Source organism: Numenius arquata, chromosome Z (genome assembly GCF_964106895.1).
Source record: "Numenius arquata chromosome Z, bNumArq3.hap1.1, whole genome shotgun sequence".
Lineage (NCBI taxonomy): Eukaryota > Metazoa > Chordata > Aves > Charadriiformes > Scolopacidae > Numenius > Numenius arquata.
Genome location: NC_133616.1, coordinates 36,994,164 through 37,007,641, shown reverse-complemented (window position 1 = coordinate 37,007,641; position 13,478 = coordinate 36,994,164). Strand labels below are relative to the sequence as shown.

At 37.9% G+C, this 13,478-nt stretch overlaps 1 protein-coding gene across 1 annotated transcript in view; it reads right to left on the bottom strand.

Moving 5' to 3' along the window:
* The window catches only part of ADAMTSL1 (ADAMTS like 1), a 425,741-nt gene that overhangs the window by 171,534 nt on the left and 240,729 nt on the right, over positions 1-13,478 (bottom strand). The window contains exon 3 of the mRNA XM_074166017.1: positions 6,440-6,567. Coding sequence (XP_074022118.1) covers positions 6,440-6,567 — 128 coding nt within the window. The remainder of the gene's footprint in view (positions 1-6,439; positions 6,568-13,478) is intronic.

Sequence of the window (13,478 nt, the reverse complement as noted above, 5' to 3'; positions counted from 1 at the left end):
AAATCTGCTGAACAGGAACTCAAGTTTCCTATCCTTTGAGGAAGTCTGAACCTGGGTCTGAATCACGTGTGCTAGGCCAGCTCCACTGAATTGCTTATGCTTCCTTATGTAGAATCTATTGCTTGGGGCTTTAGAGAATTACATCTTAACTTCCTTTTTTATAGGTAGTAAGGCTTACAAAAAGTCCACATCATGCAAAGGCCTGGCTGATATAATTCTTTTTCAGTTAAATCCCAGAACAGATTTATTGAAAGAATTATGAATATACAAGAGGTCTTCCAGTGAACCTGGACTTATGAACAGTATATCATCCAAGTGAAGGCTCCACAGGCATTTTTGTTAGGTAGGCTACTTCTCAACTGAGAGATTTATGGAGACCATATCCCTCACTCATCTGTAGGTACAATGCTGACTACCATTCATTCTAACACAGGTCAGTTGCTCACCCAAAACACCAACATATAATATCCCTGTGGCAACTCTAGCAATGGATTATATGAGAAAACAACAGTAGGAAAGTACTTTATATATTTTTATATTTTAGTACTTTATATATTTATTTTTTATAAAATAAAAATATTTTATATTTTATAATTTATTTTATATTTACTGAGGCACAGAACATGGAAATTAGGACAGCCAGCACAATGTGACTGTTTCTCCAAAGACCACCAGCAATCACTCCACAGATTACAATGCTGATCTAGATTAGGTGAAATTTGCAGCTTTTTACAGCATTAACTCAAATTTAAGATTGTTGCTTGCTGCTTCTGCCATTAGGAAGAGTTAGAACTGTAATCTCTCTCAAAAAATGGAAATGCTTCTCCATCAAATGAAAGCAGGAAATGTTCTTATAATTACAGATTTGACTAATCCCAGAGTAAACAGTTTTTAAAACTTCCTTTTTGAAATGCTGCTAGATAGCACAGCTTTAACCAGAAGCATCTGCAAACTAAATATACACAAAATTTCTTCCAAATGTTTAAAATCACCCAATATATAATGGAGGATGTCCTTTACAGAGTAAACCAGCTATGGTTATCAACTGAAGCAGAAAACAAGCCATCTATTGAGGTATCCTGAAGGTCATTTGCAGGAAGTAACACATTGAGCTAGCATACCAATATAGTTTTGATCAGGGTAATGAGAACCCTCCTCCAAAATCATTTGGTAGCACAGATGACCTAAGAATTTTATGACATTGACTGTAATCCCATTGAGTGACACGGTATGCTTCATCAGAATGCTATTTACTTTTGTGGATATATTCAGGAATTATGAAATCATCTGTGCAAAAACATTTTGCTCTTTATTCTACAGATATCCTTAAGATAGGAAAGGGCTTGTTCTAGAAGTCATAAAACCCCACAGTATTTAAAATTATCATTCTGGCTGGCATAGGAACATCTCATAAAGTGGCATAATTTGTCTTATTTAGTAGTGTCGGGACAAGAACAGACTGCATTTATAACATTGCACAATAATTGAAATAATTTATGTTAGCTTCTATCTGATAAAGAAGCAACTAAAAAACTAGAATAACTGTTCCATTCTAATTTTCACTCAGAAAGTTTAAAGGACCTTTCATCAATGTCAGATGTGAATAACTTCAGATTCTCTCACAAGCCCCTGAGACAGATGATTCTGTGACTGTAATGGGAAACTAGAGGCCACAGCAACATGCTTTGACTAAATTCTAAATTCAGTTGTGAAGGAGCAACACAAAACTAGACCAAAAAGTTTTGGTATCAAAGGTATATACAGCTGAAATTTTAAACAGTATTTTTTAAATATGTAATATCTGATGTATCCTCTTCTCAGTGCTAGTCAGTGCTGTTGTAATGGGTTCTTATTCAATTATTTAAAGTAACATGTATAACACACATCTGTTCCATCTGTACCATCATCTGACAAGCACCAAACCATTTGATGCTTGATTTCTGAACTGCTAAAATGAGAAATTACTCATTAATGAAATAAATCAAATTTATTTTGGGCTTCTTTTGTCTTATGAAAAATGTCACACAGCATAAAATTGACCAAATTTCAGCTAATTTAGTTAGTTTATTAAACCTAACCTCCAAAAGTATCTCTCAGTGGCTATTTTACTGATCAACAGAGACAAACTGCCATAAAACTGAGAGTCCTTCATGCAGATCTACTGTTTTCATCCTGCAGAATGCAGTGGCAGAGGGCTTAACAACAAAACTAGTGAACCACTTACTTCATCTAGTTTAGGAAGCAGATCTGGTGGAAAGGGTATTTCACACTGATGGTTCACTTGTATTACCAAAAGGCAGCCATCAACTGAAGAAAGGAAGGGAGGAAAAAATATATTCCAGCAAGTAATAGAACCAGTAGGAAGCATCTAAATAAAACTGGGATTGCAACTCTCTCATGTGTGTTCTCTCTTTTTTTGTTTTCTTTTTTAAATCTTTTTTAAAAATCTCTGTCACTTTTTTTACTGAGGGAAACTTGTCAGGAAGATGTTAATGTTGACATTCTTCTGTTACTAACCATACATCTCTTGTCTAATGGTGGAAAACCTCCACTCTATTCAGCAGTTCACATATGATTTCCCAGAGTTAAGAGTGATGATCTCAATTTTTGACCCCTTAACCCAGATTCAGTATCCATGGGACTCCATAACCAGCTTAGCACTCTGCTATACAGTCACACAAACTGTTCCTCCTTCATGCTTGAGCCAGAAACAGCAGCAACAGTAACAGGTTTCTAAGCAGATTGAAAAACCCACTACTTATCTATTATCTGCTAAAATAATTCCCAAAACTCGAGGATATCCTGCTCTTCTGCTACCTACAACCTTACTTTACTAGAAAGTGATGACAGCTTTGGAAGATGAGTGGAAAAAAGTCCCAATTATCTTCCTGCCAACCCTAGAAACCGTAAAAGACTATTGATATTACTGTAGTATTTGTCCATATGTAAAGTACAATTCCAGAACAGGCAGAATATTTTTAGGACAAGGATGGGTGAACTTAGAATAAGAGAATTTATAATTTCTTTTACAATTTGAAAATGTATTCCATATAGGAAATTAAAGAAATGCACATGAATTTCAGATATCTAATGACATTCGGCCATTTATTACTCTGAGTTTGCTTGAACCAATATGCATATTATTAATACCTGGATTGAAAGTATATGAGTACTATCAATCACTGTGCGGGAAGAACTCTAGCTCTGCTGTGCAATAGACAGACTGCAACAAATAATAGCCAGATTTTAAGGAAGATGTCTCTCCACCTGCTCTGCCTATGTATTTCCAGTGTCCCTATAGACAAAGTATCCAATAACTAATAAAACTTGGCTCTTCACGGAAGCACAACAGTTGCTAGTTTGGCCCTCAAAAAAAGCAGGAGTGGTCTGTCATTCTCCTCTATACAGGTTTTGACCAGCAGCGCTGCATGAGAGTTCATGATAGAAATGAGCTAGGTGAGGAGTTTCTCTTTCCCAAGTTCTGTATCCAAATAAAATTTGAGGCAAACAACTAACATTTAAAGGAGGCTTGTCCTTTGGTGTAAATAACAAGAATATCTGAAGTCATAAAGAACTGATGCCAACAAAGGGCAAGAAAAGTGTTGTGCTTTGAGGTTTATCCCAGTCTTTAACTACTAATTAGCAAAATGTTACTTTCCTGGGGCTTATTCTGCCAGCAGACTGAACCGATGCTGCTCGCTGTCAGTGTGGGATAGCAAGATGCATGGTTGATTTGGGCTGACAACTCCTGTCTGTTTGTGTGATTGGCATATTTATTTATATTGCTATCATACTAAACGACCTTAGCATAATCAGGACCAGTTGTCCTAATGAAATGTGCTGTTAAACAGCCCCTACCCTGAAATGTTTGCCATCTAAAACACTAGAAAATAGAATTTCTCACTAACACTTTCCGTTCTTTCATCACAGCTGTGAAGGCCTAACACAAAACATGTTCCCAAAACAAACAACACAAGCACTAACATAACTTTGGCAAACAAAAGCTGGAAAGAAAACTGTGTTCCTTTATTTAGCTGCATATACTAATGGTGTTAAGGAATGGGCAATTAGTCTTTGCATTTCTTCAGAGCAGATTCACTGGCCTCTCTCTTTTCATTTGATGCTCTGAAAGTCAGCTCATACAGAATTAGAAGACACAAGGCATTATGAACATTCCTCCCAGGATGAGAAATATTGAGGATTAATTTGTTCCAAAACATCTAAATGTGTTGCCAGTTTTCATTTGCCAAAAGTATCTAGTATCTCCCTTCATGCTACCATGAAATTATACACAGCAAATACATGAGATAAACTGTACCAAGCAAGAATTGTCCCAGAGAGGTTGTCATTTTGTTCTAGCCTTGCCAGGTTGAAATACTTATGCGCACAGGCTTATTTCCAAACCTTCAAGGGCTGGATATGTTTCTTTCCCCAGCTCCCTCTCTGCCTTTTTCTTAGCGACTTAAAATCCTTGCCTAGCACAAAAATAAATCACTTAAACCCTTTATGTAATTAGCAATTGCACACACACCAGGACAAAGGAAAACCTATCACACATTTGGTACTGTGTTAATTCCAGGTCAAATTTTACTATTTATGATTTATTGCTATTAAAAGCAAGTGCACTTAATTAAAATTGTGCACTTAATTAACTCCTGCATCCTATCCTGGAAACAGGGTCCTTCCCTATCTGAATGGGCCAAAGTTTGCAGTTAGTTTTTTAAGGAAGGCAGCATTGCTTATGTACTGGTGGGACAGTGGTTAGGTATTCTATGAAAAACAAGTATTGTGTGATTTATGAGTTTATTCCCTGTTCCACTGGGGTAGCTTCAGGGACATCCCAAATAGTACAAGAATCAAAGAGAAGCAGATGAGGAGAGCCTACCTAAGAGGAGTGGTTGATGCTCACATACTACAGAGCACTATTATACTACTAGTACTGTCGTGGAGCTCCAAGAGTTTTCCCCTCTAGAAACTACTGAGGTGGTTCTCAGTGAGGGAGCAGAGATGTAGTCAGCAAGTCCTGGTATTACTCAGATTCCCCAGATCTCCTGATATGCCTGGATTCACGTCTACGTTAAAGGAACATACAGAAGTTAACTTATTTTCCTAAGTGCAAAGCATACACTGTGATTGAAAATAAATTCCTATCTCTGCTATTTTCAATTTTGAGTATTTGCAGGACCATTATTTGCTACAGAACTAACAAGAGATGAGAATTTGGCCCCTTGTTTAAAAAACAAATTATTCTAATTTTTTTTCCATAGGGATAGAATAGAAAAATACAGGTTTTTCACTGGTTTCCATAGATGCCTTTGCTTACATTTTATCCTTCCAGCAGACTTTTGCACGTTGTCAACTCAATAATTGCTGGAACTAGGAGACCAAACTGTCCATAGATAAAGCTAAAATACACAATACTCTATTCTGATCTTATGGTTCAATGCCTTGTGCTGTTTATTATGCTCACTGAACAATATCATTTATTAAAATGTCAGATGTAGGAAAAATTTGGAGTGTATTGTCACAGTTTTTTATTAACATCAGTTTTATAAGCACATGAAACAAAAAACAAAGGAAACATGCAGGATGGAAAATTGTATTACACTTTTAATACTGTGATATATAAGATATCAGAGATGGCAGTCAGCCACAATGTTTGGATCTGGAGTTTTCCTTCATATCCTTTATCAGAACTCTGTTAATATTTATCACATATACCATAGTTTACTGCAGGTAAACTATTTCCTAAAGTAGATAGAAATAATATTTGCTAGAAATATTTTGCAGGTAAACTTATATATACTATAGAAAGGAAATGATGTCAAATGACTTGTGCATGTTCCATTGCAAGCTAGTAACTGGGGAGGAATAAAATCTCAGGTGCCTGACTGGGTACCAAGATTTCACCTTTGCACTGGGCCATTCTGCTTCTGTCTGTTGAGGAGGTTTTGCTGGTATGGAAGTCTTCCTACCTGAAATTTAATTCGTAAGATATCCTCAGCAGAATTATCATTCTTTGTTATGTAGCTCAGTATGTCATGTTGAGTGAATGTGATGTTTTTATAGTCTCAGTGAGGCTGAGATCGTGGAGCACTAAACCTAGTGAATTAGCTGTAGTCTGGTACAAGTGCGTGAAAAGTCTTACCACTTAAATGGTGAAAGCGTAGGAAGGTTTCACTTTTCAGTAGCTGGCAGGCTTGCAAGCCATCCAGGCAACTTTTATATCTCCATAGGTTCTCACTATATTTTAAAAGGGTGCCTTATCAAACATGTTGGCTGCTTGCCTGAATTAAAAAACACATCACCACAATTTTTTGACACTGAGTTGGAAATTTCAGTGTAGTTCAAGACCTCTACTGATTACTTCTTAAGGTCTGACACAGAGGAGTAGGTTGAATTCTCCCATCAGTAAAGTAAAAAGCGTTCACCCACTTACTTGCTGCTCAGGCAGCGTCTCAGTGAATATGAAGCCCCTCCTCCACAAGTGCGTGAACATTCGCTCCACGAGCCCCAGGCATCCCATAGTGAGTCTCGGTCTTCCTCCGAGCGAGCTGTTCTGGAGCTCTGAGGAGAGGGAGAAGGGAAAAAAAAGTCAGGAAAAATCATTTAATGTACAAAAATCATTGTTGCTAGTTTAACATTTCTTTTTACTCGATGCCATCTTGGTCATTGAAAACACTGAATAAATCTGTTATTCTCTGACATTCTTACTGATTGGCAGTCAGTTCTTGTAGTGGGACTTGCTGTATGAACTTGCTTTCATCCTTTGAGTATCATACTCTGTCTCAATTTGAGATTAGTGATGATTACTATAAAATAGCACTTTGGACAACAGTAAGGCAAAGGATTTTTCCTGATTAAAAGGAAGAGGTGGGGTATTGTAGACATTAGAAATTGTGCTTTGAAGTTTTGTTGCTGTGTTAGAAACCATGAAAGGGCATATTAAAAAGTGCACTCCAAGTTGCTATTGAGGAAAAAAAGAACCACAACATAGTGAATCAACATGACACAAAGCCATTCAGCATAATGACTTTCACGTACTCGCTATATGGAACTGGATCTATCATTACTTCTTCTCCATCCAAAGATTTCCTATAAAACTTTCTGGACAAAGATTCCCTAACTCTTTTATCCCTACTATTTGCTAACTTAAAAAAGGAAGTGCACTCTACATGAAGAGCTGGAGTTTTCCAATGCCAAGCATAGACCCAGGCAGTGCTGTTGTTAATGATTGTGGCTGGTCACAAACAACTTTATAGAGAAGCAGCACTGATGGACTCAGAAATGCTCAGGTCTTCTAGGATTAACTCATAAATGTTCAGCAGTACCTGCCTCAAATAATGCAGTCATGCATGTATCCAGCATTTCATTTTCATTCATGCAAATGACACATAGATCTGTATGGACATAAATGATTTAATCATTTAGATAGATATTGTCCCTCATGGATGATACATTTTTGCTGGAAGAAACTGAATAACCCACAGAAGCATGCAACAGTACATGGATAATGCCTGTGCCTGATGGAGACCAGGCAGTGCTCTCCTTCAAAACTTGGCTTGTGATGTGGGCCAACACCTGGTGAACACTTCTAACTGTATTTGGAATAAATGAGAAGGCAAGACTTCGATGGTACACCTTCAGCAGAGAAACATCAGCAAGCATCATTGTTAGCCCATGTTAGAGGAATCAGCTTTAGCTTTCAACACTGTGGGATTATTTGAGACACAGAGAGAGCTCAACACTGAAATCATTTTATCTTCAGTGAAGCTGTGTAAAAGTTTTGTAATGAAATCTGAAACCTGGTGAAATACACCAGTCCTAAATATTGTTATTAACAGGCAAAAAAGAAAATGGTGGTGATGGTTTAGGGCTGTAAACAGCTTCATAAGGGAGATATTGAATTTGTCACACATAACCGAGATCCTAAACTGAATGGTCTTTGTCTGTACAGTAAAGGACTAAGTCTGGCACATTAGGATATGAAATCTATGTTAATTGGGATTTATCAAGGTAAGAGCTTAACTATTCAGTATACTTTAAGGAGTCGGGAATGCATTACATATGCTAACCATTAATAATGAGAGAATTTTCCGCTATGGAAACCATTTAGTTCTATAAAATCCTGCAAGAGCATTGCAGTTCACCCACTAGTGTCATCTGTGATGCTGAGTAATCAGTCAGGCATAAGATTAGCTGAAGTGAGAGCCCACGTCTTTTATTAGCTGTCTCTCAGTGATAAGGCCAAAGTCTCTCACTGAACTCTGTTCCCCTGAAAACAGAAAGCCCGTAATCTCACTACTGTACACATTTGCACCCTCTGACAGTCATTAGCTCTGTGCATCTGAAGGATGAAAACATCTATGGTCCCACTGCCCTGAATCGAGCCATTAGCTCATGGATCAATTCTTAGCTTACTCAGGTTGACAGAGTAATTGTATTGTTATATTGCTTCCAAAAGCCTGCTACTACTCTGAGATACACTGACACAATAAATTAGCGGTAACTAAATGAAAGTTGATCATGTTAAACCTGTTTAGGTGAGCTTAGACTGTATGCCAAATTGGAAAACTTTTATGGAGATATTGTTTAAAGGAAAAAAAAATAAATAAGATTTGCAGGACACCTCCCCAGCCATTTCCCTCTCTTCCCGTTATTGCTTTTATCAAAGGACAGCCCAAACCCGACCTTGAAGAATGTCTATTTGGGCAGAATGGGTTAAAAAGAAAGGATTTTCCTCTCTGCAAACACACCAGATGATAGGGTTATTTCTTTTGAAAGGAAGAGCTCAGTGAGTGGCAGGGGTCAGGTGCGGGATCAGCGCACAGCAACACACCAGACTGTCCACCCAGCCACGGCACCCCAGCATTTCACAATGGTTGCCTGCTGCATTGCTCATGCTGCTGCTGCTCACACACCCTCCAAGGGCATGAGTGTTCCTTTTTTTAAAACCAGAGTATTTTAAAAGGCAAATACACAAATGTCACTTAAATAGAGTTGAGTCTATTTGGCCTTCTGACACAAAGGCGGCCAACCCTTTTGAGAGACATTTAGGATCTGGTCCAAAGCATGCTGACGTCAAAGGAAAACATCAAATTGAAGGGGTTCAGGAGCAAAACATTAAAAAATAGGCTGAAAAGGGACACAACAAAATTTGTAAAGATTTTTTTTTTTTTTAATTAATAAAAAAAAATGTCGTGAATGAGAAGAAAACTAAACCAAGCAGGCAGAAGGCAAGCTTTCTTCAAACAGTTCTGCTGAAGCACCTTCACTCTGATCCTGGTGCCCTATCTTAGCACTTTTGCCAAGTGGAGGTTGACAGCTATGACGAATAAAATTATTATTCCGTGATGTGGCCAACTTCCATTTTCAATTTCCTTCATGGTTTGTAATGGCATTTTAAACACATGTAGCACTTCTTTCTGCAGAACAGCTTTGGAAGATAGTTTAGACGGGTAATTGAATCAGTTTTTTGTTACTGTAACATTTAATATGATGTAATCTTGTTTTGGATCTAGTGATGGGAAAAAAAAGGTAAATTAATTTAGTCTGTGACAGATGATACTGGATTTGCCTAACGAGTGTATAACAATTATTTGACACTCTCAGTTTATCTTACCTTTGTTAAAATGAAAAATGATTTAATTTCAATACAATAACTGCAGGGGTAAATATAAAAATTAAAGTAACATAAGTGATCAAATTCTGACTATGACCAGATGTGATCTGTTCTCTAGGTACAATCTTTTTAACATTTACACGTGAGGTAAGAGGAGCAACACAACAATTTACTGAGGTTATTTCTGCTGACTGCTTTCTGAAGGGTATTTTTAATAAAATGAAAATGTGTGTTTGCACTTTTGGCCTGATAAAAGAAAAAAGTGTGTCTGTGCTTTTAGTTTACCAGGAAACAAATATCCTCGAACTGCAAATGGGTACTTGTCCTGGTTATTCACCATTGGCTGAAAGCCCAAAGACATCATTAAAAAATGTTGCAAGGTAAAGTCACGTGAACCAAGTACTCTTACCTCATCACAACTTATAAGCATCAGCACAGCTAGACATTCTAAGGGCCCACATTTTTCTGAAATAAATTGTACTCCCACCCAGAGGAGAGCCATGTGCCTGTTATTTGCATTCCAAGATTTGTTATAAGACCTATATATTCCCAGAAAGCATGTGATCTCAAACTGGAACAGGCTCCAAGTTTTCTTTTAACAAGTGGAATAAACATAATTCATTTCCACTCCATCCATGTTTAATGTTAAAGAAAGTAGAGTGGTTTTCCCTCCTGCGAACTACACAGTTAATATTCAGCTTGAAATACTAGCAATGCCTGAAAAGACATTTTAAATCTGAAGAAGATTGTTTGTTGAAGGTCTGTTGCAGCTTCAAAGGATATATACCATTACTAGCTCAGAATTGACTGTTTAGCACAGATTTTTCAGAAGTACCTTATACCATTAATTTATAATTTCTACCCACTTTCAACACTGAAGTGAAGAACCTGCTTTAAAATACTCCCTATGACAGTCAAGATCAATGCAGTGTTCTGCAGGTACAAGCACTCCTTCAGTACTCCTTTAAAGCCCTAAAGTTCCTCCCATAAAGTGTAAACAGAAGAAAAAGGAAAAAAAAGGTGAAAAAAAGCAGACGTGGGGTACATGCCTTTAAAGCTGAAAGGAGCAAAACTCCCATTGCTGAAAACTTCCTTTAAGTAACACCCCTCTTAGAAAAACTCTTTTATCTCTGCCAGAAGGACCCCAGATTGGTGCTTCTCCAAATGCCAGTGTATGCCAAAGAAGAGAAATGCAGACAGCCATCAAGGCTCATTATGGCTTGCTACTGGTATCAGAAGAGCTGCCTTCCTCCTTTTGTCCGTTCTAGGCGGATCTCAGCCTGAGCTTCCCAGGAAACACCCATTGCTTTTGTCCACAGAAAACCCACGCTGTCCTGACGTCTACAGCATCAATGGCAGAAATGTCGCCTGCAAGTAATTTTCTTATCAATGACCTATATAAAACAAATAGGTCTGTTAGCAATAGTCAAAAATCGGCTCTTTCTTTTTCCCTTATTAACATGATACACACTTAACCTGGAGGTGATCCTGCAGCTACCACCCAACACAGCAGCTCCAGAAGAAATGGGCATGAGGACTCCCAAAGAGTTCTCCAGTGAGAAAGAGAAGGAACGCCTCATGCTTTTGGACAAGAAAGCAAGAAGTAAGAAGGATCACATGTACAAAGTGAAATAACTGTCAGTGAATAGAACACTCAGGTGAAGACACTTACAAAATCAAAAAAAAAGCTCTAAGCTATGAGCTGAACAAAGGACTTCTTATAAACAAAGATAATCTCACATAATCAAGTACGACTAAAAGAGCTAGGTATCCAATTTTATTCTTAAAAAAAACACAACAGTGTTTAACAGTAATTTCTGAATTTATTAAAAAGTTGTCAGGCATTCATGTTATATTCAGACTATGAAATTAATAACAGGTCTTTCCTACCCTCTCCGCTAACACACAGTACACAGAAATAATTTATGTGGAATAGTATGTAAAAAACACCAGTGTAATACATCCTTAAATCACAACGGCTGCCTGGCCACCCAGGAGCTGCATCCCCGGTGAGACATCCGTGTTTCTTCTAAGAGCATGTGTGTGCACTTGTGCACCCACATAGTGCACAGAGGGAGAAACATGAAAAGTAGAAAGCCCTCTGTTTGTATCCTGAGACCTGTAAGAGGAGTTCAGCCTTAAGAAAATAAATCTTAGTCACATACTGGAATTGAATTTAAAATTGTGTTTGAAACTGCCCTATCCCTACAAAATCCAACTATTTGTCAGTGTCACACAGAAAAAAAAAAGTGCATATAAATGCAGATCATGTTGTTTAATTGCTCCTCAGTTTCTGAGCATTCCAGTCTTTCTCCTCATTCAGTAAAACGCTGCTAAAGTCATATTTTTCAAGCACCTGGTGTTCCCTAGATTAAACAGCAATATAGATAGTGAAAAATGCGGTTAACCTCTTGTTGGACTAAGGCACTGATACAGACTTTAAGCCACAGTTATTTCCCAGATGATATGCACCGCTGGGTTTGGTTAAGAAATTTAAATCATCTGGTTCTTATCATATCCCCACTGTTTAGGGGTATGATGAACTGTCGGTGACAATATGCAAGGCTCCTCTGAGGCCATTGACTAAACTTGTATTTTGCTACTGTGAAAATGGTATTAAGGACAGAAAACCAGGATTTTTGCCTGTTATATAGTCTTTCTACCCTCCCTTTTCAGATATGTCCAAGTGCATCCCTGTGTGAATTCTTGCCAAGCAATACATTCTCCATCTTTGAGTAATCCTTGATCGTCCTTTGATGTTATTTTGTCACTGAGGTCACATATGTACTTCACACAGTACTGAAATGATGTCTGTAGTGAAACAGGGAGAAACTGCTCTCAGCACTTGTCTAGGTGTTTAACAGCAGGAGACAAGGCCAGTGACCTCATCTCTTTTTAAGAAACATATATTTCAAAACTTCAACCAATGTAAATGTATGGTTTATAAGATTTCTTTTGCACAATGTTGTGTATCTTTGTTGCATTCTATCCAAGGTAACAGCTGGATTACAGCTCAGATGGGAAACTGCTTGGAAATCTCTGGCTTTTGAAGGAAGGCAAGGCAGAACAAAATCACAGCCAGTTGAATTAATATTGGTAATTATTGTCAAACACAATGTTAACATGAAAGACATTCCTGACTAGCTGTTGAAACTTTTCAGAGCTATTATCTTGGAAACATCATAAGTAAAATATTCTGACACGTCCAGTTTGCAATGCACAAAAAACGTTTAATGTATCTAGCCAAAGAGTTGCACATCGTTTTAAACAGTACTGTATGACCAAAGCACATCCCCTCTTCCAGAATAACTGCACCATACTGAAGAAAGGGCTTATTAAAGTCAGCCTTATCCTTGTGATAATTCTCTGGAAGCACTAGGATTCCTCATGACGATAGTTGTCCTCCAGCTCCAAACAGATATCTTCTCATTTCACACACCTCATGAAAGCAGGGTTCCGTAAGCCAGACTTAGCACTTTTTCCAAGGACTTAATGGGAATGAATGCCAATCTTTTTTCTTTTCCTAAGGGGTCTGTTTCAGGGTCAGGATGGATGAAAACTTTAGCTGGTGTCATAGGTAGATTGTCTTAACATTATCCTGACTGTATCCCACGTAAACACAAAGAGAGGACCTCAGCCACAAGATCTGCCACCCAGACACCCTCCAGAAGGACCACATAAACCAGAAAATTGTTCCTACCTGACATTCTTAGCAAAGTAATGGGAATTCTGCTCTCACAGAACTTAAAAGAAGATTAAAAGAGAAAATGCCCCCAAGAACAAGAAGAGCTTGTGCCCGAGTTGCTAGAGCTGTTTACTGCACCTGAGATGCTGAGCAACAATGGGTGCAATTGCT